A 27,379-nucleotide genomic window follows, 5' to 3' on the forward strand; every position below is an offset into this window, starting at 1 on the left:
AGTCAGTACCACATTAGTATTAGGGATATTTCCTATTAAACTATTTACCTTTCCTACAACCCTTTAAACCTTTTAAAGTTTTAATAAATAAAGGTTATTTTATATATCTGTCTCTAAGATTGTTTATAATCAGTCTATTTACTAGGCCCAAGAGCCTACTAACTGCTCATCTTCAGTTAATAAGGATCACCTTCAACAGATAATCAACTGGCTTTTTTTCCAACAAATAAGAAGATATTATACAAATACAGATACAGTTTCAATATTATTCTTACAATCTGGTGAGCCAGCTAGGAGAGAGACCTTGGGAATATCTCTCAGACATACCCCTTACTAACCCTGATTTGATCTTGTTCACAGATGGTTCATCCTATAATGAGAGAAGGGTCAAGGTTTATAGGAGCAGTTGTAGTTAATGAGTTTGAGATTCTGTGGTTTGCCTCACTACCCAGAAACCTAAGTGCTCAAATAGCTGAATTAATAGCCTTAAAAACAGCTTGTGAGATTGCCAAGGACCAAAAAGCAACAATATACACAGATTATAAGTTTGCTTTTGGAATTTGTCATGCCATCAGTTCCTTATGGTTTCAGTATGGCTTCCTAACATCTAGTGGTAGAACAGTGGCTAATGCACAGATTATCCATGAATTGCTGCAAGCTTTACAACTTCCTAAAGAGCATGCAGTAGTTCACTGAAAGACCCACATGCAGAGTGATAATTTTGTAGTGAGGGAAAATCACCCAGCTGATGTGATAGCTAAATTTGTTATAAAGCAGGGTCCTGCCCTCATATTGAATCTTTCTGTCATTGACAACATAGATCTGGAAATAATCAACTGGCTTTTTTACCAACAAATAAGAAGATACTATACAAATACAGATACAATTTCAATAATATCCTTACACAATCCATTTCTTTGATATAAATATGGTCTAATCACTAAACTAGGGAGAGGCAAATTAGGGGAAAATGAATACTGATGTAAAATTTTTCAATAAAATATTAACAAGTAATAATTAAATTTAGCAACAAGAAGCAATAAATGTTCTAATAACATTTTAAATAAAATTCACAAGTAGGCTAAAATAATAAATTAGAAAGTTCATACATTCAAATTAGGTTGGTTTTATGCAACGAATTCTAAGGAAGACTAGAAATATAATAAACCATGTTAATAATGTAAATAATAAAAACCAAAAATTTTATTGATACTGAAAAGGCATTGGACATACCCAATACTTGTTTCTATTAAAACTAGAAATTAAAATTCTAGAAATCATGGAAATAAATGGATCTTTCCTCAGTGTAGTAAATAATATTTCTCAAAATTCCAGAGCAAACATTATATGTAGTGGGATATTAGGGAAAGACCTTTCCAATAAGATTAGGAGGAAAGCAAGAATGACCATTATCACCTCCACTATTAAATGTGGAAATACTACTGGAAATGCTAACCATAGGAATAAAACAAGAAAAAGAAATTTGGAGGTATAAGGTTATAAAAGTATAACTTTTTATAGATGGTATGATGATGTAGTTAGAGAAACTTAGAGAGTCAACCAAAAATTAATTGAAATAAGGGGTAGGCTCAGTGGATTGAGAACCACACCTAGAGATGGGAGATCCTAGGTTCACATCTGACCTTAGACACTTCCTAGCTGTGTCACCCTGGGCAGTAACTTATTTCTCATTGCCTATCACTTACCATTATTCTGCCTTGGAACCAACACAGTATTGATTCTAAGACAGAAGGTTAGGGTTATTTTTAAAAATTAATTAATTGAAATAATTTCAACTAAGTTGCAGAAGATCAATCCATGTAAATTATCAACATCCCTATCTATAGATCAATATTTCTCTCTGCATACAGATCTAGATATATAGAGGAATGTTGATAATTGATAACAGATATAAATCTAAATAGATATAGGTCTATATATATAGACCTAGATTATTTAGAGAGAGAGCAAAGACTATTGATAGTCTGTTTTATATATATATATATATATATGTACATATATATATATACATCTGGATGGAAAGAAAGAAGAATGTTAATTCTATTAAATTTAAAAGGTTTTGTATAAACAAAATGAATGCAACCAATTTATAGCAAGTTTCTCTGATAAAGGCCCCATTTCTCAAATATATAGAGAACTAAGTCAAATCTATAAGAATACAAGTTATTCCCCAGTTGATAAATAGTCAAAGGATATGAATAAACAGTTTCCAGATGAAGAAATTAAAGCTTTCTATAGTCACATGAAAAAAGATTCCAAATCACTATTGATTAGAAAAATGCAAACTAAACCAATTCTGAGGTGCCACCTCACACCTATCAATTTGGTTACCATGAATCAGGAAAGAAAATGATAAATGTTGGAGGGATGTGGGAAAATTGGGACACTAATGTATTGTTGGCTGAGTTGTGACCAACCACTCTGGAGAACAATTTGGAACAATGCCCAAAGGGGTATAAAACTGTGCAGACCCTTTGATCCATCAATGCCACTACTAGGTCAGTATCCCAAAGAGATTTTTAAAAAGGGAAAAGGATCTGTTTGCACCAAAATATTTACAGCAGCTCTTTTTGTGGTAACAAAGAATTGGAAACTGAGGGGATGCCTATTAATTGGGGAAAGGCTGAACAAGTTGTGGTATAAGATTTTGATGCATTGCTATTGTGCATGAAATGATGAACAGGATGATTTCAGAAAATCCTGGAAGCCCTAAATGAACTGATTCAAAGTGAAGTGAATAGGAAAACATTATGCACAGTAACAACTGTATTTTACTATGATCAATTGAGGAAGATTTGACTATTCTCAGCAATGCGAAGATCCAAGACAATTCTGAAAGATTTGTGATAAGAAATGTGATCCATCTCTAGAAAAAGAATTGAAGGAGCCTGAATGCAGATTGAAGCACACTATTATTCACTTTGTGTGTGTGTTTTGATTTTTGTTTTATGAATCTTCTTTCACAACATGACCAATATAGAAATGTGTTTTGATAATCACACATGTATATAAACTAGATTTACCATCTCAAGAAGAAAAGGGAATGAGGGAAAGAATTTAAATGTCAAAATTTTGGGAAACATGTTTAAAAATGTTATTATATGTAATTAGGGAAAAATATTATATTTTTAAAAAGAATGGAGGTGAAACATAGTCATTTCCTGACTGAGAGATGATAAAGTTAAAATGCAGAAAAAACAAGGCCTTTTTGGATATGATTAACATGGTCATTTGTTTGGCTGGACTGCATAGATTTTTTTTTTTGCTCCATATGGAGTCAAGGGGGAATAATAGGAAGGACAAAGTAATTAAAAATACTTGTTATTTGAAAAAAGCAAAGAAGGGGAAAAGACTATAATATTAATGTTTTCTACCAATGCATCTTTTTTTTAATCCAAGTATCTATATCTGCCTTCATTTTTAGATGTCACAACACCTCATATGAAAAAGGAAGAAGAAATAACAGTGTTTCATTGTTTTAACAGCTGGGCAAATTGTAATATTACTTAACTTTACAAAAACTACTGGGGTTGGGGTAGGGGTGGGGAATAATGCAAGGAGAGGCCCAAGAAATTCAAGGCAAGTGAAGTGAAAGAGAGGGAACTCCTAGAATAAAGGCAAACTATCAAATGTAGTGTATTATGACAGAATTGATGGAGTGCTAGACTTGTGGTCAGGAAGAACTAAGTTCAAACCTTTCCACAGATATCAGCTGTGTGAATCTGGGTAAGTTTTTTTAACCACTATGCATCAGGTAGGTGTTGTTGTTCAGGTGTGTCTGACTACATGTCCCCATGGAATTTTCTTCTCAAAGAAACTGGAGTGGTTTGCCCTTTCCTTCTCCAGTGTGTCCCCATTTTACAGATGAGGAACTGAGGTAAATAGAATTGTGACTTGCCCAGGGTTACAAAGCTAGTGTCTGAGACCACATTTGAACTCAAAACTTCCTGACTCCAGGCCCTGTGCTCTATCCACTGAGCAACCCAGCTGCCTGTGCAGTATATATCTTGAAAATGAAAGAGTTGGATTTGATGACTTCAAAGGTTTGTTTGTTCTGATTCCCAGTCCATAGTCCTCTGATTCTAAACTGGAGACCCTTGTTCTACTATTGCGTAGGAAGGAGTTAGAGGATCTATGTGAATTGGACTACTGGCTTTATTATTTATTTAGCCTTGGGACTCAAGCCTTGTCATTTAACCTCCCTGGGCCTCATCCATAAAATGAGCATGGGGGACTAGATCAGTGGTTCTTAGCCTGAGATGTGTAAGCTTCCGAGTTTTAAAAAAATATTTTAATTACTATATTAAAATATAATTGGTTATCTTTCATACATTTAAAAAGACTATTCTAAGAAGGGGTCCATAAGCTTCACCAAAATGTCAAAGTGGTCCAAAACATATGAACAATTAAGAACTCTTAGCTTAAAGGATCTTTAGATTTTTTAATGTTCCTCTAAATCTATAACTTTATGATCCTATGGCCATTCAGAACTGGCATGGGAAATGAGTTCATGCCCATTTACCAAACCTCATGCAGTACAGGAGAGTCAATAGATGAACATTTGTCTGGATGAGGATAATAATAATAATAATATCTGCTAATTAAATAGTGCTTTAAAGTTTGCACAGCACTTTGTAAACATTTTATCTGTAGACTTGACCATGTCAAATACCTGTAACACACTTTTAAGTTTATTCCGTACTATTAATATTTTCTCTACCACTTCCCTAAGTCTAAACAATCAACAAAACAGTAAGACAAGCCCTAATTTAAATGCTCTCACTGAAAATGTAACAATTTTTTGAAAAAAATATCTTACCTTCTCTCTTAGAATCAATACTGAGTATTGGTTCCAAAGCAGAAGAGCAGTAAAGTCTAAGAATTGGGATTATATGACCTGCCCAGGTTCACACAACTATGAAGCATCTAAGACCAGATTTGAACCCAGGACCTCCTGGCTCTAGGCCTGACTCAATATTTACTGAGCTGCTCAGCTGCCCCAACAATCAGCTTTTACAAGCTAGCTGGAGCAAACTCCAGAATCCTCCTGTTTTCAGGGGAAAGGTGGGTAGTGGCAGTATTTCTCAAAAGAAAGAAAATATGAACTGACTGCAAACTATTTGTTTGATGCTCTGTAGATTGCCAGCCCCTATTCTGATGATAGTTTCTTTTCATCTGGAAATGTAACTGTTGTGATTTGCTGATGAAGATGATAATCATCTTGACCAACCGCAAATGAAAAATAGTTGATGGTATTGAGAAAGAGACAGAGAGGAGGGGGGGGGAGGGAGGGCAAAGTCTTCAGACTTTCTCTCTCCCTCACTCCATCAAGGTAAAAGCCAACTAATGGAAAGAAGAGTCTGCAACTCAGAATTATGATATGTTAGAATTTAAAAGTCCACCTTTCATAGGCACCATTTCATCAAATTTCTTCTAAGACATAAGAATAGGAAGTAACAAGAGGAGCAATAATTTACCAAGTACATTCGATGAATTTATACCCCTTAAAGTTTGTTCAGCCAGCTAAGCTGTGGCTCCCATTCCCACATGTTTCATGTACAATTGCAGAGCTGTTCACTTGCCTCATGTATAAAAATTTCCCATCTGTTTTGCACACCAGCCAAAACACACAGTCAGAAAGTACATACTGTCCTAGAAAGCACAACCGTTAGGAGAATTCTACTCACGTTAAACTCCAGCGCTGTCACATCAGATGAAAGATTAATCACAAACAAAGCGACTCCATTATTTTGATTGGTGGTACTTTTCTGGGGCTCTATTTGGGTCTCTTTCTCATTTTCTTTAATTGCTTTTGCATTCAGGGTTATCGGAACCCCTCCTACAAATTGGTCAAGCGAATCCTTCACCTGAACCTGTGTGCCAGAAAGGCCCAAATTCAGTTGAATTTAATAATTTCTTTTAAAGCATGTAAAGCCCTTAATTCTTTAACCATTTAGCTGTCTTCCTATTTCAGAGAACAACATGCTCACCATTTTATTTAGTAGAAGGGTCCTCAACTTCCAGCAAAAGAATTTAATTAATTCTTCTTAAATAGCTCCTCTGTCTTGGGGTCAAAGGCATTCATAATAGTATTCTTTTTCTAAACCCTTATTTTTTGGTCTTAGAATCAATACCGTGGATTGGTTCCAATGCAGAAGAACAATTGGGATTAAGTGACTTGCTCAGGGTCACAAAGCTGGGAAGTGTCTGAGGTCTAATTGGAACCCAGGACCTCCCATCTCCAGCTCTAGCACTCTATCCATTAAACAACCCAACTACCCCAATAGTATTTCATAGTATGGCAGGGCTGGAAGGAAATTTAGGGACCATCTAGTCTAACCTCCCTGCCTTTTACAGATTAGAAAGATGAAACATGAAAAGGTATAAAATAAATTGTTTAAAGTCCCAAACCAAGTAAGTGGCAGAGCCAGGATTAGAACCCAAGAGTCACACATAGATAGTGTCTGAGGCCATGATTGAACTTGAGCTTTCATGACTCCAGACCCAGAGTTCTAGCCACGTTGCTCACTTACAACATTATAGCTAATAAACTCAATTCAATTCATAAAAATGCCAGCTCTATATCCTGGTCATTCAAAGGGAAGGGACAAAAGCAGGGGTGGCAGGAGAGATAGATAGAAATCCTGGAAGACAGGCATCCAGAGAGAAAGGAAAAGAGAAAGGCAAAGACAGAGAGAGGCAGACATGGAGAGAGAGACAAGTAGCAAGGCATAGAAGAAACTAAAAGGAGGGACGGACACTCAGAGGAACAGACAGACACCTGAGAGAAACTCACTCATCTATAAATGTATGGAGAGACACTTTCAGGGAAAGAAGCACCCTTAAAAACACACTCAGAAAGAAGTGTGAGAAGAAAGGATTTCTGCCTTAATGGTTTTATAGGAATTTATTGCTAAAGACTTTATCAGAATATTGAATGTTTGTAACTGCCAGCATATCTGATGCTGTTTCTCAGCAAATGCCTCAGGAACTGGACCTGGGCCAGAGTTTTCTCATCCCTATAAGAAATGCTTCTTCCCTTCTTCCCTGTTCTAGAGAACACAGAACTAATGGTAGCACCCCAGCAGAAGGTGTGTGTGTGTGTGTGTGTGTGTGTGTGTGTGTATAGAGAAAGAGAGAAAAGAAGAGAGAGAGGGAAGAGAGAAAGGAGGGAGAGAAAGAAGGGACGAGAGAGAAAGAGGAAGAGAGAAACAGGAGAGAGAGAGAGAGAACTCAGAATAAAGTCTTTTTTTCTTTAGATTCTTACTCTATGTTTCCTAACCCCTTCCCCAACCGCCACTACCTTGTATACCATGGTAGAAGTAATTGCCTGTATTTAAAAAAAAAATCATTTCACCTTGATGGGAAATGGTATCCCGGGCTTCAAGAAAAGAGGAGTAGCAACCAAATTCAGTTGGTATGGAGACAGGACATATTTAATCCCAGGGATTTCTGCTTCTTCATAAAATCCACCTAATAATCAATTAAGTATTTATTTTAAAAACCAGCAACTCATTAGATCCCATCATTCCTACTCGTTATTGTCTTATATCTCCCATTTTTCTGGTTAACTCCCCCCAAAAGTCATCTACATAAAAGTGTTAGGGGAGGCAGAAATAGCGATGAGCCCAGACAGAAGACCAATTTCTTGTTGTTCATTTTTCAGTTGTGTCTCACTCTTCATAGCCCTACTTAGGATTTTCTTGGCAGAGATATTGAAATGGTTTACCACTTTCTTCTCCAGATCATTTTACAGAGAAGGAAACTAAGGCAAACAAGATGAAGTGCCTTATTCAGGGTCACACAGCTAGGAAGTGTCTAAGATTTGATGAACTCAGGCAGATAAATCTTCCTGACTCCAGGCCCAGCACTCCATCCACTGCATCACCTAACCAGAATACATGTTAAAAGATAGAATAGTACAGCTGGAAGAATCTTTGGAGATTGAATTAAATTCTCTCATATTCAAAGATGCAGAAATTCTATTTTCCAAAACCCAATTGTAAACTACAGAGAAAGCTTATAACCAATTGCTTATTGTATGGTAGGCATTGTGTACTATGTAAATGCATCACTAACCCTATTAAATCCTACTTTGCTACAGTTGTTTCTGGAACACAGCTCTACCTCAACTAGCTATGTCTCTTTGGAGAGGTCATGGAGCAGTGTCATGTGAAGAGCAATGGATGTAGAGTCAGATGACCTGTGTTAGAATCTAGGTTTTGCTACTTACTATGTAAATGATTTTGGACTTAGAAGTTCCTCTTTTCTGAGCTTCAGTATCTTTATCTGCCTAAATAAAGGAATAAACTAGCTAAGTGATGGCGAACCTTTTAGAGACATTGGAGACTGAGTGCTGAAACTGCAATACTCACACCACATGTGAACCACACACCTTACCCCAAATAGGGGTGAGAGGAAGCTCACCCATTGGGCTGCTAGGCAGAGGGATGGGTGAAATGAGAAATGTCCTCAGGTGCGTATGGAGAAGAGGAAGGGAGGAGCTCCCTCTGGCATACTCTGGTATGTATGCCATAGGTTTGCCAACACAGAACTAGATCATCTCTAAAGTCCCTTTCCAGCTTCTAACCCTGTCACCTTCTTCCTGAACTTTAGAATATAAAATAATAATAGAAGTATAGCATCTGTTACTATTTTTTTTTTGCTTCTCTTGGATTCATATAACTATATGTGCATATATAATTTATGGTTATAACTTTATTTATAGATACTAGTCTTTTCTGTATCTGGAATCCCATCAGGAAAGGCACTCCCTTCACAGGAGCAGTTCATAGCCCAAATGCTCTTGATCATTCTGTGAAATTCTTGTCCATAAATCCCACATAGAGACTTCACCTAGCACATGAGTCTGTTATTATTTCCTGGGTACCAGTGCAACACACATCTCTGCCTTTCTGTAAAATCTTACTCTGAGTTCATATGAAACTTTTCACCTTACCTGGCCATTCTTATCCTTGATGACATTCTTTTTACAACTCTTATACAATACAGCAATATTTAACCATATTCACTCAATCTGGTCTAAAAATAAGATCAGACTCTTACCTGTTAACTCCAGGACTGTGACAGACACATGAAGGTATTTGTTATTTAATTCTTCCAGGCTTTGATATGATAATTCTTCAATTGCCTTTTTACTGTTAAAAGTGAATTCTGTGATTCCATTTAACATCTGTTTTTCAAAAGAGACCAAAAAGGTAGATAATCTGCTACATGGGAAGTTATAGAGGCAAATGGAGTCCATTTTGAGTAGCCTAAAAAATTGTCATCAGCCCTTATCAATATTAGCAGTCATATGTAGCACAGTAATAAAGGTAAGCATGAACACTCAGAGGAATACTGCCCTAGTTCTATGTGGCAGGTATGCTTTGAGATTTCATGTAATACTCAGCTTTGCCCACATACTACCTTTTTACCACACATAAAGCTTTTATGCAGGCTCACATTAATTTCCTTTGTTGCTTAGAAAGACCCCCAACTGGCATTGATGCCTCAAAACTGCTGTTTTCTATTTGTAATATGAATCTAAAACTCAGTGACCACTCTCCACCAAGTGACAGTGTGCCAAAAGCCAGGGCATATTGCCTTTGAGAAAATCAAATGGATCTGAGGGGCCACTCAAGTAAATTTAAGAAACCTATGAAGTGAGGCTAATGTCAGGAAATTAAAAAGTTCTTTTTTAAGTACTGGTCAAGTGTATATTAGCAAAATGTAGTGGAAAATTGAACACATAATTTATAAGTCCATAGCACGGTTTTAGTATTAAATGTATCAACACTCAAATGTAAGGACTTTTTTAAAAAAATATAAATGATCAGAATACATCAATGGTTCCATGGACATGTGATCTCAACTCACTGATGTAGCTTGTAGTCAGTCCTTGTCTCTCTTATTTCATAAGTTCTTCATAAGGATACCTATCCACTGCACTAGATCCCTTCCTTTTTATCTTTTACCCTTCCATAGGCACTGAGTTTGACAAACAAACTGTCCATCTGTCATCCTTCACTTCTTATGAGGTCCCTTTCCTTTTCCAATAAAATTTTTCCCAAGGAACATGTTTTAAATGACTTCTTGTTAACAAATCTTCAGTTCCTTCTCCATTGCCATATTCTATAGCCAATTTATGAGCACTGTAAGACTCTCTACTCTTCTATGTATAATTAATAATTTAGATTCTTTGGATCTTATGTTTCTTCATATTTTGTAGTGATAGAGCATTCCCAGAAGCATATTAGTGCTAAATAGATTGGGTTTTATTTCAGGGAGCATCTTGGGAACTTTAAGAGTGCTACACACTCCTAAAATGCAATCTAGCTTGCTTTCTTCTTCCTATCATTTCTGGTCCTGACCCTCCAAAATGTGTGATTTGGTACATTAAATCAATATGTAACCAATCCATCTGCACATTTTAGTACCACAATAGGCCTCCTTCATCTACTTTTTTTTTTCTTACATATGGATTGTTGGAACGATTTCCTTTTTACTGGCCACAAATGGTATTGAGAAAGCCTTGTAGTATTTCAGGGAGTGATGCAATTATGTCAAGGACATCTGAAAATAGAAGAATCTGGAAGATCATGTTAGTTAAAAAGATTCTTTTTCCATTTGGACCTTGCCCATGTCATCCTCTATTACAGTAATAACCCCTTCAGTGAGGGGAGATCCCTCTTTTTTGTCCCTGACTTACTGGCAACATTTATCAAAAATGAGCTCTGCCTTTATACCTATGAAATAATTTTGTATAATCCTTACATGTGCATAAGAAACAACTTGATGGAAGATAGTCTTGTGAAGACTAACTTTTTATTTTGAATAGATTTAGGATTATCTGAAAAATTGCCTCACTTTCACTTCTATTCTAGAATCATAGAATTTCAGAACTAGAATGGGCCATATAGATCATCTAGTCTAATAGAGATGAAGAAGTTAGGCCAAGAGGAAAGAAGTAACTTGTACAGGATCACAAAGCAAATTAGTATCTGATTCAAAACTACAACTTAGATATTCTAACCTTAATTCATAGCTCTTTCCACTTTCCCATGTGTCCATCTGTCTTCACTTGAGGACCTCCATATTTATCTAAATGGATTCCCAAAGCCTACATGTATGACCTCAATCATATACTTCAGTCATTCCAAAATAACACTCTTTCAAATAACTCTAAGACTTCATGATTCTGTGTATATGATTACATGTTTAAAGACCATAGCCATGCCTATATGTATATATGCCAAATAAACATTTTTTAAATTTGTGAACATATCATTGTGACATCTTCTTACCTGATTTTGTTGCGTTGCTTTATACATCATTTCTTTCCTATCATCTTGCAAACTTTCTTTTATTCCAAAATAGATGTAAACATCTCCCTCAGTGACCTTCTTATTATAAAAGTAGCTAACAAATGATAACACAATTAAACCACTTAATTAATGTAATGAGTTTCAGATAAAATGAAATAAATACTTAACTTTATACCAGGTTTTAATCCTTATGATAACACAATAAGAAAACTCAGGCTAAGAAGTCAAAGGATCATAGATTTGGAGCTAGAAAAGTAACTAAAAGCCCTCAATTTTTCTGATGAAGAAATGGAGGCTAAGCCACATTAAGTTATTTGCCTAGGGTCACACAGCTAGTAAGTATATGAGGCGAGATTGGAATTCAGTTCTTCCTAATTCAAATCCCAGTAGAAATACATGTGACCACTTCATAGGATTCATTATTTGCACTAATTGGGATCTAGCTACACTCTATCCACTGAGCTACCTAAGCTGTTTCCCAGGCTAATATGCCTAACGTCACATATAAAGGATTCAGATCCAGACTTACTGAATCCTGGCCTGGTGAATGAATAAAAAGAATTTCTGCCTTCTCACTGGACTTTCCAGAATAGACTTGAGGTTTTGGCACTACTTATCTCTCTGGGAAATTGTGAACAAAATATTTTATAAGTGAGATAATTAAATGAGAGAATGTATACAAAGGACTGTGTAAATATTAAATCCTCTATATAAAATTTAGCTAATATTGTTAAATTTTAAGGCACTATATAAATGTGAATTTATGGCTGCCAAGAAAAAGGAATGGACAGCTAGCATTGAAGCCAGGAGTACTCAGGCACAAGGTCTGCCTCTGACATATTTTAGCCATGTGACCCTGGACTGAGTGACTGTTTACTTCCCAGAATTCTTAATTGCCTAGGAATTGCCTAGGATCATCTGAGTTGCAGAGAAAGGTCTAACTTGCATTTGAATTAGGGTGGGAGCCATGTGAGTAAAGAGAAAGGGACATATGCCAGAGATATTGTAGGGAAAGAAATTACAAAGTTTGGCAACTGATTGGATATGTGAGGTGTGAGAGAGAATAGCTAAGGATGACACTGAGGTTTTGAAATTGGGTAAATGAAAGGCTGGTGTCCTCTTGAAGATAATAGGGAAATTCAAAGGAGGTGAGAATTTGGGAGGGGCATGTAGTGAATTCTGTTTTGAACAGGTTGAGTTTGAAATGCATGTGGACATTCATTTGAAATGTCCAACACACAGTTCATGAAATAAGATTTGGTTCAGAAGAAAGACTGGACTAGATAAAGAGATCTGGGAATTATCCATGTAGTGATGATAATTGAAAGCCTAGGAAATGATGACATCACCAAGTGAGATAGTATAGCATGAAAAGAGAAATGGGTCCAAGATAGGACCTTGGGGAAAATTCAGAGAGAGTAGATCTAATCTGCATGCATACCTAGCCCAAGAAATTGAGGAGTGCTTGGACAGGAGGAGAACCAAGAGAAAGCAATCATAAAATGCTAAAGAAGAAAGAACATTCTGGGGAAGAGGGTCCACTGTGTCAAATGCTGCAGAGATGTCAAGAAGGATGATGAACAAGAAAATGTCATGAGATTGGTTAATGAAGAAATCATTGTTAACTTTGAAATGGCAATTCCAGTTGTGAGGCCAGATTGCTGAGAGTTTAGGAAAGAAGGAGAGGAGAGGAAGCAATAACGCTAGGCTTTTTTAAGGAATTCAGCTGAAAAAGGGAGGAGGGAATATAGAAGGATAATTGATTGGCATGTAGGGACTAATGAGGAAGTTTCTTTTTAAGGATTGGGGGAGAAATGGGTTTGTTTGTAGGTGGCAGGAAGGGAGTCAACAGATATAGAGAGAATGAAGATTAGAGTGGGGATGATAAGCATAGAGCTAAAGAGAAGAGGGGATAAGACTGAGGCAACATATAGTGGAGGTAGCCTCGGTGAATAGAAGGACCACCTCTTGATAAAGAGACAGGAGTGAAGGAGGAGATAGTGGGAGACATAACAGAGGCTAGAGAAGGAGAGAAGAGAGAGCTCTCCATGAATGGTCTCAATATTTTTGGTGAACTCTAAAGCAAACATACCTTCTATCGAAAGAATAATATCTCTTACAAATTGTACCAATAGTTTTCAAATGTATATAGATACAGTGACCAATTAAATATAAATTCATCTAAAAGTATTACTAAATTCATGATCCATTTGTCATCATATATCTTCTAAACCCATGTATACCAAAAAAATAGCTGCTATTATTTTTATACTAAAAAGAATTCCTCATACTGAAAAAAATGATAAATTTGAAAATAATTATTTTCTTACCTAGCTTTTATAGTAATACTGAACTCTTCAAATTCCTTGTAGCTAATGAAACTATTTTCTGGTACTATTGATACAGAGAAGCGTGGCATTACTGAAAATAAAAATAAAGAAAGCATATAATCATTGAAATATTATTTTAAAAGCATAACAGAATAGTCATTTTTGGTATACTTAGATGGAGTATTAAAATGGGAAAAAATTTACTTTTTAATATTCCTCCCTTCTAAAACCATAACAGAGTGACTGTTTTTTTAAAAAAAAAATTTATGTAGACTATTAAGATAGGGAAAAATACTTATTATTTTTATTATTCCATCTTTCTGATCTAGTGATTGTGATCAATTAATTTCTACAGCAAAATTTAAAGTCGGAGCTAGAACTGTAGGTATGATCCTCTGGCTCTGCAACCTAATGGCTTTGTGAACTAGGGTAAATTTATCACCACCTCACTATGTTTCTGTATTTTCATCTTCAAAATGGAATAATATTTCATAAAGATGATTTGAAGAAATCATATTGTAAATATCAATGTTTTACATAGGTGAACTCTGGTGATTATTATCATCAGCAATTATAATTAATTTGGGAATATAAGACATAATAAAACAAAGCATATATGATTTTTAGTGAGGAAATCAAGGCTTGAAGAATTACATGGTGTACCCAAGATTACAGATTTGGTGCCAAAACCATAACTATAACCCAAGAGTCCTGTTTTCTAGTCCACAGAATGCTGCAAAGTATCTTATTCATTTGATTTATCATTAAGATGATTATTGCAACAATACTATCCTGCTTCTCATTTTCAAGACTTTATAATTTTGAATTTTATGGAAGATAAAAAGCATTTTAAAAGAAATCCTTAAAACACAATCTACAAAAAGCTCATTAGTTGCTAGAAATTACCATATTCCTTAATCTCAAAATGTGTAAGGCCTAATGTTGTGAAGTCTTCTTTGTATTTGGCTTTAATTGTCCACACTCCATACCTAGGAAATAAAATATTTTAAATTACTTGGAGTTTCATCAATTAATAAAATTTTCACCTTTAACTAGTAGATCCTGAACACATTTTTTTAAGAAAGGAAAGAATCCATATAAAATCACCACAACCTTTCCTTTCACATATATATATATATATTTTTTTTCTCCTACTTAGTTACAATAATACCAAATTTGATAATGGGTTCATAGGAAATTAAGCCCATGGAACTAAAATTTGCGTTTTCTTTTTTATTCAATTCAACTCAGAAAGCACTATGCCTGCTAGGCACTAGGTTTATGTCACTTTTTTCCATTTGTTATAGTTTATCATAACAAATAACTGTCATATGAAAGACATATCAATTATTTGACAAGTTCCTTTAATGGCAGAGAATGTTTCTCACACTCAAATTCCCTTTCTTAACTAGCACAGAATTCATTCAACAAGTACTTGGAGCTCATCTATTTAATGCCCATTTCTGAGGCTAATATAGTCAGTAGCATTGGGTTTCTGGATTGGTCTAGGGCACAAGTTAAATATTCACTTTTCATAATAAATGTAGAAAAATTCACAAATGTCTAAGTTGTCTGTTCAATTTCCATTAGTGCTAATTTTTAGCAATGTCTTGTGCAATGTTTATTGAATTGAATAAAATTTTATTCCTGGGCCAATTCTGAAGTCTAACTTCAATAATAAATTATAAATTTTGGAAAATAAATAATGCTGCTGCCCAAGGCATTTGGTACAGAACACTGCTCTCCAAATGATGAAATTCTGGAGCTGTGAGAAACTAATCATCTAAACTTGATGTGAAGTTATTGTTGGAAATATCCTTTACTATTTAAATAATGTTTTTTATTTTCAAAGAACTGTGAAATTAACAAATTTTTGTTCCACAGTTTTCTTCCCCTCTAACCCCTCCCCCCGAAAAATTCCAAGACTGGGGGTGAGAGAAGGAATGGGGTATGGAGGAATCTCAAATGCTCTGTGAAACTCCAGCACCCTCTGCTGGACTGAGGGGGTGCAAAAAAAAAGTAAAGAAAGAAAGACAGAAAGAGAGGAGGAAGGAAGGAAGGAAGGAAGGAAGGAAGGAAGGAAGGAAGGAAGGAAGGAAGGAAGGAAGGAAGGAAGGAAGGAAGGAAGGAAGGAAGGAAGGAAGGAAGGAAGGAAGGAAGGAAGGAAGGAAGGAAGGAAGGAAGGAAGGAAGGAAGGAAGGAAGGAAGGAAGGAAGGAAGGAAGGAAGGAAGGAAGGAAAAGACCCTTCTCTTTCGATCCCCACCAAACCATGAGTTATTCTAAACTTGACTGGTGCCATCAGAACATTAGAGCAGGAAGGGATGTTAGAGCATAAAACATAGATTAGTAGGACTAGGAGACAATCACAGGATGTTAGCATTTAGAATATTAGAACTATAAAAGTAATCAGACATGAATATTAGAGCATATATTTTCATATAGAAAATGAACTCGAAACATTTATAGAACATAGAATTTAGAACATTTGAAGACACTACAAGAGTCCTTTAGTACAGACCAACCATAGTGCTATGGAGAGCTCTTTCATGCCCTAAAGTGTCCTCCTTTTTGTAAACCAGTTTCTCTATATGCATAGTAAGCCTCTGCCATTTAAATCATTTCAACTATTTGAGTTTCACCTTTCCTATAAAATGGGAAAAATAGTATTTGCACAAGGAGCCATAAGTGTCCAAGAACACCCAATATGGCCAGGCACACTTTCATGACTCAAAAAAAGTATTTCATTTCTCATTTTTAAAATGTGTAATTTAAAGTAGTGAATTATTAAAATTTAATTTTAGTTTATTTTGTTTAATGTATAAAAATGTCCTTTGTGACTATATATTTAATAAAGGCTCCATTTTTTCAAAATTAAAAAGAGATTTCCTTGGGTGAATATACTAATGAAACCACCTCATGTCCAAGCTCATCTGGGCAAGATAAAAAAAGATAAAATAAGATAATGAGTTTTGTAACATTGAAAACTGTACAAATACCAAAAGACCACATAGGTACATACATACTGGATATATAAGAAGCAGCAGGCCTTTGGAATTAAGAGAATTGGCCTTGGAGTCAGGAAGACTTGGGTTCAAATCCCACATCTGACACAAACTGGTTATGCAAGTTATTTAGGCTTTTAGGCTCCTAGCCTTAGGCAGCTCTCTAAGGCTATAAATTATGAAATGATGTTGATCTGCATTAATGGAAGTTTTTCTAATCCCAATTTCAATATTTGCCCACAGGAAACATTGTATAGATCTAGTACATATGTATATATATATATATATATATCATATATGTATGTGTGTGCAAAGGACCTCAGATTTCCTTCTAGTGAGGCATTCCCCCTACTAATTTAGAGCACAACCCAGCTACGATTTAGTAGAGAATTCTTAGGGAGTTGCTTGAGTCACAAAGAGGTTGTTAACTGAGTTACTCGCTCAGTGATAAACTTTGCTGTGCTGCTAAGAGTTCAGTTCTTTCTCTCTCTCTCTCTCTCCTTTTTGCTTTTTCTCTTACTTCTCTGTCTCTTCTTCACTCATCATGTGTATGACTTAAAATAGGGCCAGAGAACATACCTTGTAGACTAATCATGCTATATTAGGCATCTGTTTCAGCACTGAAACAGTTCTAAGGCTCTAATACAAATATTCTGTAGCACCTTTTTAAAAAAATTCCTTTTCCACATAGACTTCATTAATCTCAGATGCACCCCTAAGCAAGGAGGAGTTGGAGAAGCAAGTTGGAGTTTTTGCCAGTTAACTGACTTGTATTAGTCATGGCTTTCAAAAAACAACAGCTTGCTAGGGCCAGCCTAAGATTGTCTTAAATTTATTTGTTCCTTTTTGTTCCCTGCAGGTGGTGCCACATGATTGACTTTCTGTTATATTGGTGGGAAGCACTAGAATCACAAAAAGTTAGAGCTAGAAAGTGTGTAGTTAGTCCAAATCCTTCATTTAAGGAATAAAAAATTGAGCCCTAGAAAGGTAAAGAAATTTGCCCAAGATGACAGCAAATAAATGGTCAAACTGAGACTTGAGTCCAGGTCTTCTTATGCCTGGAGGTGGCAAAGTAGAAAGAGTGCTGGGCCTGAAGTCAGAAAGACTCATCTTCCTGAGTTCAAATCTGGCTTCAGGCACTTACTAACTATGTGACCCTGGGCAAGTCAATTAATTCTATTTCCCTCAGTTTCTCATCTGTTAAAATGAGCTGGATGCTCTGTGAAACTCCAGCACTCTCTGCTGGACTGAGGGGGTGCAAAAAAAAAGGAAAGGAAGGAAAGAAGGAAGGAAGGAAGGAAGGAAGGAAGGAAGGAAGGAAGGAAGGAAGGAAGGAAGGAAGGAAGGAAGGAAGGAAGGAAGGAAGGAAGGAAGAAAGGAAGGAAGGAAGGAAGGAAGGAAGAAAGGAAGGAACCACTCCAGTATCTTTGCCAAGAAAACCTTAAATGGGGTCACTAAAAATCAGATCCAGCTGAAAACAACTCAACAGTTTCGGACACAAAGCCATGACAATATTATCAACTACTTTTGATTAAATTAAAATTATACAAATATATCTGCAACTTAGAGCCTAAGTGATTCACTGTAGGTCATATAACCAGTATGTATGAGTTAGAACTTGAAATCAGATTTTCTTGCCTTGGAGAAGAACTCTATTGTCTCTCCCTCACTGACTCAGTGCCCAGACTATCAATTATAGATTTCCAACGTTATAGGGAGCTTCATCATAGCAAACTCTATACCAATGGAGTCATCCTTATTGCTTATGTAGAGGAGTAAAGAGAAGGAAATAAGTGCCTACAATGGCCAGGCACTGTGCTAAGTGCTTTATAATCATTCTTTCATTTGATCCTTATAATCATCCTGGGAGGTAGGTGCTAAATTATTATCCCCCAAGCAAGTCCCTTAGTCTAATCTCATCTAACTAATAAGTATCTGGGGTCAAATTTGAACTCTAGTCTTCCTGACTCCAGCACTCTATCCACTGAGTCACCTACTTGCCTCTAGCAGAATATATCTGTGTATATATAAATATACGTACATATATACTAATTTATGTGTATATACATATATATTTAATATTTTAATAAAAAGCAAAAATGGTTTATATTTGCATAGGACTTCAACATCTATAGAGTATTTTATGTCCATTAACTTATTTGAGAATCATGATGGCCCAGTGAAACCAGAGGGTCAGGCATTATTATTCCCATTTTACAGATAAGGATCCTAGGGCTCAGAGAAGTTAAATGATTTGCACAAAGCATCACACAGTAAATAAGTGATAGAATGTGTGCCTCACTTTTTTCTCACTCATAAGTCTAATACTCTTTCCAGTATACATGTTGTAAAAGAAGCGGCTTTATTTAGAAAAAAAATTTAAATACTTTGGATTTGAAGGAATCTTGAAATCAGGAAACGAGACAATGCCAAAATAATCATTTTCTTGGAGGATTTCAACTTCTTCTCCTTCTGGATCCTTTGGATTAAGAGAAAGAAAACTTTGTTGCTACCCCATAGGACAAAAACTTATTTAGTTACAAACTTGCCTTATTTGTATCTTTATGGATACATTAATCAGATTTTTACATTTCTTTACATTTCATAATTTTAATTATAAAGTTGAAATTGTATTTTATTCCAAATTGCAATGATTTTATAACCATTTGAATGATTAACTCTTTTACACATGTATGTTTTCTCTCAATCTCATAGGGATATTAGCAGGCTACAAAGGTCAACAGAAGAAATTTTTATTTCCTCAAGCCCATTCCCTCCTCAATCACTTGCAACCTGATGTCCACCCCAAATATTCTACTGAAATTATCCTTCAAAAAATTATATTCTAAATGCTAGATCTGATCATCTTTTTTCTCATTCTCATTCTATTTCAGATTTCTGCAGGATTTGGTACTATTGACAATCCTACTCATCCTAAAATAGATCTCTGTCTTTGGTTCACATGTTGTTCTTTCCTGGTTCTCTTACAATCTATTGTTTTGTTTTTGTTTATTTGTTTTACCACAACTACCTCTTATTCTCTTTCAATGACTCATAATCCTCCTGTCTTCTAAGCATGTATTTTTCTTTTCCTTACTCTACACTCTCTCCTTTGATGATCTCATCTCTTCTCTTAGGTTCCATGATCTATGACTCCTAAACCTTCATACCCAGACTAAATCTCTCCCCTGTACTTGCCAGGTAGATGTCTTACCAATCTCTTGAGATCATATCCAAAACTGAACTCATCTTTTCCCTTATACAGTCCCTTCCTCCCAGCTCTCTCATTTCTGTAAATGGGATCTCTATCTTGTTAGTCACATAAATTCAACCCTCAAAATTCTCTTTGACCTTCCATCTCTCTTGTCACTTGCAGTTAATTTGTTGCCAGGTCTTCTCAGTTGTACATACATAATATCTCTCTAATTTGTTCCATTTTCCCTCTCACCTTGATCCCATTCTAGTTTGGTCTGGCCAACAACACTTTTCACAGTCTAGCTTCAGAATTCCTTTCCATCATTGTTTCACATTCCCTCTTCCTCTACAGGTTCTTTTCATCACATCTCTTTCCATTGTCTCCAGAAGACTGCTAACTCAAATCATTCTTCCCACCTCACCTCCCTAATCTTTAATCTTTTCCTTTCTTTGCTCCTTTCCCTATTGTCTTCAAATATGCAAGTCTCTCCCAACTGTAACAAAAAATCCTTTACTAAATCCTAAAATCTCCTCAAACTATTATCATCTTCTATCTCTCCTCTTCTCAAACTCCTAGGGTATTAAAAAAAAACCCAACTCAACTATCTTGCACTCATTATATCTACTTCTCTCACTCATTCTTCAGCACTCTGCAATCTGAATCTAACTTCCTATCTCATTACTCAACTAAAACTGTTTTCTTCAGTTAGCAACAATCTCTTAATTGCCAGATCAAATGATCTTTTTCTCAGACTTCACCCTTCTTGACTTCTCTGCTACATTTGACATTATTAACTGCTCTCTCCTCCTGGATAATCTTCTATTTGTTTTTAGTGACACTGTTCTTTCTTGATTCTTCTCCTAAAGACTCCTGTGTAGGTTCATCAATCTTATAACATCCCCTAACTATGGATGTTCCCCAAAGCTCTATCCCTGGGCTCTCTTCTCCCCTTCAACTCTCATAGGCTTAATGATTTTTGTTCAGACAATTTACAATAATGGTCAACTTTCTGCTTCTTATCCATAATACTCCATCTTCTGTCTCCATGCTGACCTCCTGCCTGTTCTCTCTACCTCTTCTTACCTATGGGCTCCCTTGGCCTCCTTCAAGACTAACCTCAAATTCCACATTCTGCAAGATGCCTTTTCTTGTCTTCCTTGTTGCAAGTGCCTGTGCTCTGTATTCTTGCTTTTATTTACGTTGCATATATCTTGTATGTCCATAACTATTAGCATATCATCTTCCCCACTAGACAATGAGCTCATTAAAAACAGGGACAATATTTGTGCCTTACTTTATATACCCAGAGCTTAGTCCAATAACTGGTATTCAATAAATACTTAGTAAAGACAAAGTCTTATTACACGTAATAGTGCAAAAGCTCAGTTCATTATACATCTGTGCCTAATAAATGCTTCAATGAAAGTTTTTTGAAAATCAAACAGTTTGCATAAAGTGTAGATATGAAGATCACCTTCCCATTCTTGTTTCCAAAAAAAGACATTGCTTAATCATTTATATGAGCATCATACTCACAATAAAAGTTAAGGTGGTCTCTCTAAGAGCTGGCTTCAATTCTTCATTTAAGGAATAAACTCTAATCTTTACTGCAAGAAAAATTTACACATTACAAAGTATGCTGAATTCTATTTAATCTAATAATCAATAATAATAACATAAATAAGAAGTGATAATATGATCATTCATACAAAAAAAGCTTTTTTTCTGAAAGTTTTTTAAGGATTTCATTAAATATATATTTTGTCTATTTCATTTAAAATATAATAAATAAAATATTTTATTAATCATGAATTTTGAGGAATTTCTCTACTAAATAAAAATTCTAAAAAGCTTTCCCAAATATACATGAATGTATATGAGGTTGATACTATTTTACATGTGGTCCTTTGATATCCTCCAGGATCCAATTACAATACATAGATATGGATATTTTGCTAAGAAAATAAATGTTTTCACTGAAAATCCTTCCCTTTTTCTTTATACAAGGAAAGAACACCAAACTGAAATAACAGAATTATTTAAGACAAGAATTTTAAACTTTTTGTTTGTCATGTACTTCTTGGGCAATCTGGTGAAGCTTAAAAACTTTTCATAAACATGTTTTTAAATTGAAGAAACAAAATATGTAGGATGACAAAGGAAGCCAATTGTTTTTATTTTTTTAAACCTTTACCTTCTGTCTTGGAATCAATACTGTGTATTGGTTCCAAGGAAGAAGAGTTGTAAGGGCTGGGCAATGGGGTCAAGTGACTTGCCCAGGGTCCCACAGCTGGGAAGTGTCTGAGGCCAGATTTGAACCTAGGACCTCCTCTTTCTAGGCCTCGCTCTCAATATACTGAGCTACCCAGCTGTTCCTGCCAATTGTTTTTAAATTGAGTTTTCAAAAAATATTTTTTTAATGTCATTAAGCCCTAGATTGAGTTTAAAGAACTCTTTAAACTCTGGTTTAATGAAATAAACCTCCTTAAAAAAATCCCATCCACATGCCTCAATGTTTTCTCCCACAACCATGTATTTCTGTTTTGAGAATTACAGAATTTCAGGTTAAGAAGATAACCCCCTTACCAAAGAAAGGTAGAATTTCAAAATAGCATTTATAGATTCACAGAACCTGAGAGTTTTAAGGGATCCTTTCCAGAGGCCATCCAATACTCAACAGAAAGATACTCTGTACTTTGCATGAAAAGCACTAGTCAAGGGGAAACCTATCTCTTGAAATCCCCATTCCAATTTGGAATATCTCTACTTCCTAGGAAGTATTTCCTTTCATTTGGCTTTCTATAATTTCCATTATTACTAGTTCTCTGCCCTCTGGGATCAAGCAGAATAAGTCTGACCTCTGAGCCTGAAGACATCTACCACAATCATCTCCTCACCCAGCAAATCTTTTCTCTACTCTAAACATCCCCAGTTACTTTCAACTGTCCTCCCTATGGCATGGTCTTAGAGCCCCTCACCAGCCTAACACCTTCTCTACACAGAGAATGCAGAAGGTCCACACTGGAAGGGACTTCCATTCATCTGGCCTCGTCCCCTCATTTCACCAAGAAGCAGAGGCTCAAGAAAATGAAGCAACTTGTCCAAGGTCCTATAACTACTGGCAGAACTGGAACCAGCTTCTCCAGAGTATTTCCCTAATTCTTTCTCTACTCCACTTTGCTGCCTTTCCTTTTGAAATTTGTGTTTATTGTTCCATTATCTGGAGTTATCAGGTTCAAATCAACTAAACATTTAACTTGGAAATTAAATACTTTAAAATAAATGAACAATGCTAATTTGGGCTCTACATTGTATCACACTAACTGCAATTACACATTATGTTTCCTTATGTCAAAATAATGGTTAATGATGATAATTTTTAATATCTTTTATAAGCCTGCCATGGCAAATTATAGAGGAAGACAAACACTCATTTTGTGCTTTTCATTGAGGACCCAGGGATAAGAATAAGAGTTCCTAAGTAAGAACGTCTCTTCTACCATGCAGATAGGCAGTTTCTCTGTTCCTTAGTATTAAAATGCTCAGAACGTGGAAAAGTGAATGAACTTGCCCAACACCATACAACCAGAACTTTCAGAAGTGGTCCTTGAACTCAAGTCTTTCTGGTTCAAAAGCCAGTCACTACTTATGAGACATGGGCTCATTCTTTCTCTCTCAGTAAAACTTGCATCTGCCCTGATCCAACCTAATCTGAAGTTTGGAGCTCAGTGCTGGGTGTCATATTGCAGGAAGCACATTGAAAAATGGGAACCTATCCCAAAGAAGGTGACCTGCATGAATAGGAGGCTGAAGATGATACCATCCCAGGCTGGTCATGTTTAATCAAGAGAAGAGAAGATATTGGGAGAAGAGAAATGGACAGGATTATTGCCTTAAAGTGTTTGAAGGGTTGACATCCCCCATGTATACATATCTATACAATGGTTCCACTTGGTCCTAGAAGGCAGAACTTGAGGCAAAGATCAGAAGTTTCAAGGAACCATGGTTTTAGGTGAATTTTAGGACAAACTGTTAACAATGTGGGTCATCCAAAAGGCAGAGGAGTTGCCTCCTGAGGGAATAAATTCACTTGAAGTCTTCAGGTGTGGGTTAGATAATCACTTGTAGGGCGTATTGCAAGGGACTTTCTTTCTTAGGGTTAGGTCAGACCTGCATCTCTTGAGATCTCTTTTCTGACTCGTAGAGAATTTGTGAAAATTGCTAAGATGAAAAAAGTGACCTCATCAGGCTAGTTTACAGCAAAGCTAAAGAAACTCTGAGTAATGACCGGCTTTCCACTACTATGCAATTGCTTTCCACAAAAACTTAGCACTTTACCTGTCTGATCAGGAGTATAAACGGGCTTGTCCGTCTGAATGAAGAGAAATCCATTCTCATAGTTTAAGGGTATTTTTTTCTCTTTTGTAAAGTGGGGAGAAACAACTTCTAAATATACATGTGAAACTGGATTTCCTCTTCCAGACAAATCTCTTGGCTGAATCTGAAACAGAAAAGTGTTGAGAAAGAGCGTAAATCAATCTCAAAGGGTTGGTCAAAGACTCTTTAAACACCTTTGTGTGTGTTCTTTTGAGAAAGAGGAGACTCATCCTTGGAAACCAATACTGGCTTAGCTAATCCCTAGCTGAGCCTTCAAGAAGTTTAGAACTGTAGTTTCAGTTTACTCCTATATAGTAAGGATAATGCTGAGATACCCCTTGCCTCAAGAGGAACTGTGAGAACAAACCAGTGTATGAAAAGCTGCTGGCAACTACTACATACATGTGGATTTTATTCTTCTCCAGGTAAACGAGAATACAGGCAAATTCTCCCCATAACTATTGTGTTACCTTGAAATAGATATATTTTTTTTATTTTAATGACAAATTTCCATGTAAGTTTCCCAAATGTATATGATTCATATTGTCTCCCTTATTTCTTCCCTCCCCACTCCCAGAGCTGGCAAGAAATTCAAACTGGGTTATACATTCATTATCATGCAAAATGTATTTCCATATTATCTATTTTGTAAGCGAATAAATTTATAAAACCCAACCCCCAAAATATACCCAAATAAAGAAGTGATAAATCATATTTTGAAATGGTTACTCTTCCTAAGAAAAGTAAAATGTTCTCTCTGCTTTAAAATGCCACATAAATGTTAGTCACTATTTTCAAATTCTGAAGTCTAGGGCCTGCCATCTTTGTATCTCATGGGCATTTTCCATTTCTCAATTGCATATAAAATCTATTTATATTTTTTCTTTATTAGATGCAATTTTGTCATTTAAAATTCTTTTTTTCACAAATGGGAATGATTTAAATTACATGGCATGTTACTTAAACTATTTAGTGATACCATATAGGAATACAAATGCTCTTTCTATGTTTTGAAATGTCCAAATTTGATTAAAACAAAAAAAAATTTATAGAGACAGTTAGGTGGACAGAGAACTGGACCTGGAGTTAGGAAGATGTAAGGTCAAATTCATCCTTGAACGCCTACTAGTTGTGTAACTCAGGGTAAGTCTCTTAATCTCTATCTGCTTCAGATTCCTCATGTATAAAACAGGATAATTGCAGCACCTACTTCCAGAGGTTGTTATAAATATAAAGCTGGCTATTTTAGTTATAGCATGTTATGATTTACAAAGCTCTTTTCTCATAACCACCCTGGAAGGTAGGAAAGGTATTATCTCTATTTTATAGATAAGAAAACTTAAGCTTGAAGAACTTAAATGATTTGCCCATGGAAGCAATGGTTCTGGGTCTGAAACCCAGATTGTTTATCTCTCAAACAAGTAACCCATATTCTATGTCGAACTCCCTTTCCCTCTATATTGATAAAAAGCAGACAAAGTATTCTTTGAAGACGTACAGTTAAGGATGCAGAGTTCTGGAACTTGTTTTCAGGGGATAAATTCACAGTGGCAGAAGAGTAAGTAAACCTTTTGTCAGGAAAACTTTTCATGGAAATGGTAGCGGCAAATGCTTCCGTGTATCCATAAGCTTGAATCACAACATTTTCAGAGGCTCCAACATGGAATACTTTTGCTGCTGAAATTATGTATCTGTTAGAACAATAAAACAGATGGGTTAATCCCTGTATAGTTCAAGATTTCTGATTATTATATGTTCTTTAGCATTGGAAAAATTAAAGTTGACGTATCCTCTCAACTCAGTGCCCATTTAAAGCATACTTTTTCTATTTTATTTTTCTTATTTTGTGTGTATATTTTCTTTTGCAATGTTGCTCTAATATGGAAATATATTTTGCATGACTTCACATGTATAATCACTATCATCATAGCCTTGAAAAAGACTGAGATAAAGGACTTTCCACTTCTGTTTGTTTTTTAAAAAATAACTTCACTTTCAGAGTCCTGATCAAATTTGCTGATTTTTCTCTCTTATTTTTCTTTTTTCTTTTCTTTACAAGTTCTATTAGTTATATTAGTTTTGGGAAAGAGAAGGGGAGAACTACTAGGGATAAGTATGATAATGTAAAAAACAAAAGATTTCAATAAAAACTTATTTTAAAATAACTAAAATAACTAGGGATTTTTCAAACTTCCTCAAGTAAGAAGGAGGAAGTCCTAATAATGATCACTAAAGGACATCACAAAATTATTTAAAATATTCATTAACTCTTAATGTAGAATTATACCTAATATATAGCAATTAAATTCAAATTCATGCTTTATTTGGATTGATTTCTCTCTTACTTATCCTTCTCCATACAAGAAGAATGGGTAGGAGAAAAACAAACAAAATAATCCACCATATCTGAAGTTCTTAGCCAAAAAATCAACCCATAAATCCCATCTTTTCTTCCTAATCTCACCCTTCATTACCACCAAAGTAAAGCCCCTCCTTGTATGAATATTTTAATTTTACCTGTTGGCTCAAATCAGAATCATAGAAATTTAAAGCTAGAAGACTGAGCCATCTCAGCCATTATCCACGTAGAGATTTGGAAACTAAAGTGAAAGAGATAATGCAGTTCCCCCATGGCCATACTTAAAAATTAGTAGCAAAACTGGACCTAAAACCCAGGTTTCATCAAGTGGCTTTACAAATAAATATGCTTCATTTTCACTTACGTCTGCTCCTGTCCCAAACTTCTTCCAAAGCAGATTAAAATACAGATTATCCTTAAAATGTCCATGGTGGTAAGCAGCACTAAACCATTGGTGCTGCCTTTCAGGAAAGTGCCAAGAATGTTGGGTTAACTGAATTCAGCTGCTAGTGTTTGATGCCTCAATCTCTGGGTTAATTATTAATGTGAGATAGGGAACCCTCCAAGAAAGGAAACTCTTCATGATCTGATTTGATGTACAAAGGTAACATTAAGAGAGCTAATGAAATTTCCAGTTTTGGGGAAATTTTATTTGGTTTAGAGGAACACTAATGGAAAATCTAGCAGTAAGGAGGCTGGATGGAAACTAGACCTAGGCTTTACTCCCATGAAGGCTGGTCTGTTTTGGACTAAGCTGGGAGGGTAA

At 35.6% G+C, this 27,379-nt stretch overlaps 1 protein-coding gene across 1 annotated transcript in view; it reads right to left on the minus strand.

The window, feature by feature from the left end:
• C5 (complement C5) overlaps positions 1 to 27,134 on the minus strand; it is a 115,966-nt gene extending 88,832 nt beyond the window's left edge. The window contains exons 1-11 of the mRNA XM_056812030.1: positions 26,978 to 27,134; positions 25,753 to 25,945; positions 24,216 to 24,378; positions 21,414 to 21,484; positions 19,069 to 19,160; positions 14,585 to 14,667; positions 13,679 to 13,769; positions 11,328 to 11,442; positions 9,088 to 9,214; positions 7,379 to 7,494; positions 5,709 to 5,894 (exon numbers count right to left, since the gene is read on the minus strand). Coding sequence (XP_056668008.1) covers positions 5,709 to 5,894; positions 7,379 to 7,494; positions 9,088 to 9,214; positions 11,328 to 11,442; positions 13,679 to 13,769; positions 14,585 to 14,667; positions 19,069 to 19,160; positions 21,414 to 21,484; positions 24,216 to 24,378; positions 25,753 to 25,945; positions 26,978 to 27,042 — 1,302 coding nt within the window. The 5' untranslated portion in view covers positions 27,043 to 27,134. The remainder of the gene's footprint in view (positions 1 to 5,708; positions 5,895 to 7,378; positions 7,495 to 9,087; positions 9,215 to 11,327; positions 11,443 to 13,678; positions 13,770 to 14,584; positions 14,668 to 19,068; positions 19,161 to 21,413; positions 21,485 to 24,215; positions 24,379 to 25,752; positions 25,946 to 26,977) is intronic.
• Between the last annotated feature and the right edge of the window lie 245 nt (positions 27,135 to 27,379).

Source organism: Monodelphis domestica, chromosome 1, assembly GCF_027887165.1.
Source record: "Monodelphis domestica isolate mMonDom1 chromosome 1, mMonDom1.pri, whole genome shotgun sequence".
NCBI classification, from domain to species: Eukaryota; Metazoa; Chordata; class Mammalia; order Didelphimorphia; family Didelphidae; genus Monodelphis; species Monodelphis domestica.